The sequence below is a fragment of the Nestor notabilis genome, unplaced genomic scaffold, assembly GCF_000696875.1.
Source record: "Nestor notabilis isolate BGI_N333 unplaced genomic scaffold, ASM69687v1 scaffold9991, whole genome shotgun sequence".
NCBI classification, from domain to species: Eukaryota; Metazoa; Chordata; class Aves; order Psittaciformes; family Psittacidae; genus Nestor; species Nestor notabilis.
In genome coordinates, this window is record NW_009914313.1 from 67,546 (window position 1) to 68,207 (window position 662).

Consider the following 662-nt stretch of genomic DNA (forward strand, 5'->3'; position numbering starts at 1 on the left):
GGGCCCATCCATAGGGAAGCTTCAGCAGGGACACACGTACCTCCTCTAACTTGTCCTTCTTCTCCCTCAGCTCCTCGAGGACTTTTTCGGGGTCCAAAGGGACTGGGGGGAAAAAGAGGCTGCAATAAGCACAAGGGGAGGGGGGCAGGTTGTGCTTCCATGTCCCGGTCAATGGGTGACCCTCATTCTGGAGGACGTGGATGGAGATGTGCATCAATGAAGCCAACTCTATCAGGTGCCTCCACTGTTAGACAAGGAGCTGGGACCTCTTCTACTGGAAGGGGGACACCCCCAGAGACCCCAGCCCCAGGCTGTGCCCATTGTGGAGGGGGTCTCTAGTGGGTCATTTACAAGTAAGAGCAGTGAGGGACTGTAACTAGCTATTCCAGGCCATACTGAAGTGGTGCAGGATTAGTCCCCAGCACCCTTCTGCCCTGCTCATGGTGGGGTGCTGGAGGCTGGAACCCCACCTAGCCCTTGCTTTGATGATGATGAGGAGGATGGAGCTCAGTCCTTCTTCCTCGTGCTAGAGCAGCGTGATAGCTCCATCATCCCAACACCCTGGTACTAAAGCAATGTTTGGGCACCCCCAGTCCCAGCTGGATTCCTCAAAGGACTCCAGTGTGGGTAAGAATCCCAGACTGGTTTGGGTTGGAGGGTCC

The 662-nt window shown here is 55.9% G+C and overlaps 1 protein-coding gene across 1 annotated transcript in view; it reads right to left on the bottom strand.

Annotated features, from left to right (window-relative positions):
* Positions 1 to 662, bottom strand: part of PODXL (podocalyxin-like) — a gene marked incomplete at its 5' end in the record, with an annotated part of 4,935 nt that overhangs the window by 3,585 nt on the left and 688 nt on the right. Inside the window, one exon of the mRNA XM_010023603.1 lies at positions 41 to 102. Coding sequence (XP_010021905.1) covers positions 41 to 102 — 62 coding nt within the window. The remainder of the gene's footprint in view (positions 1 to 40; positions 103 to 662) is intronic.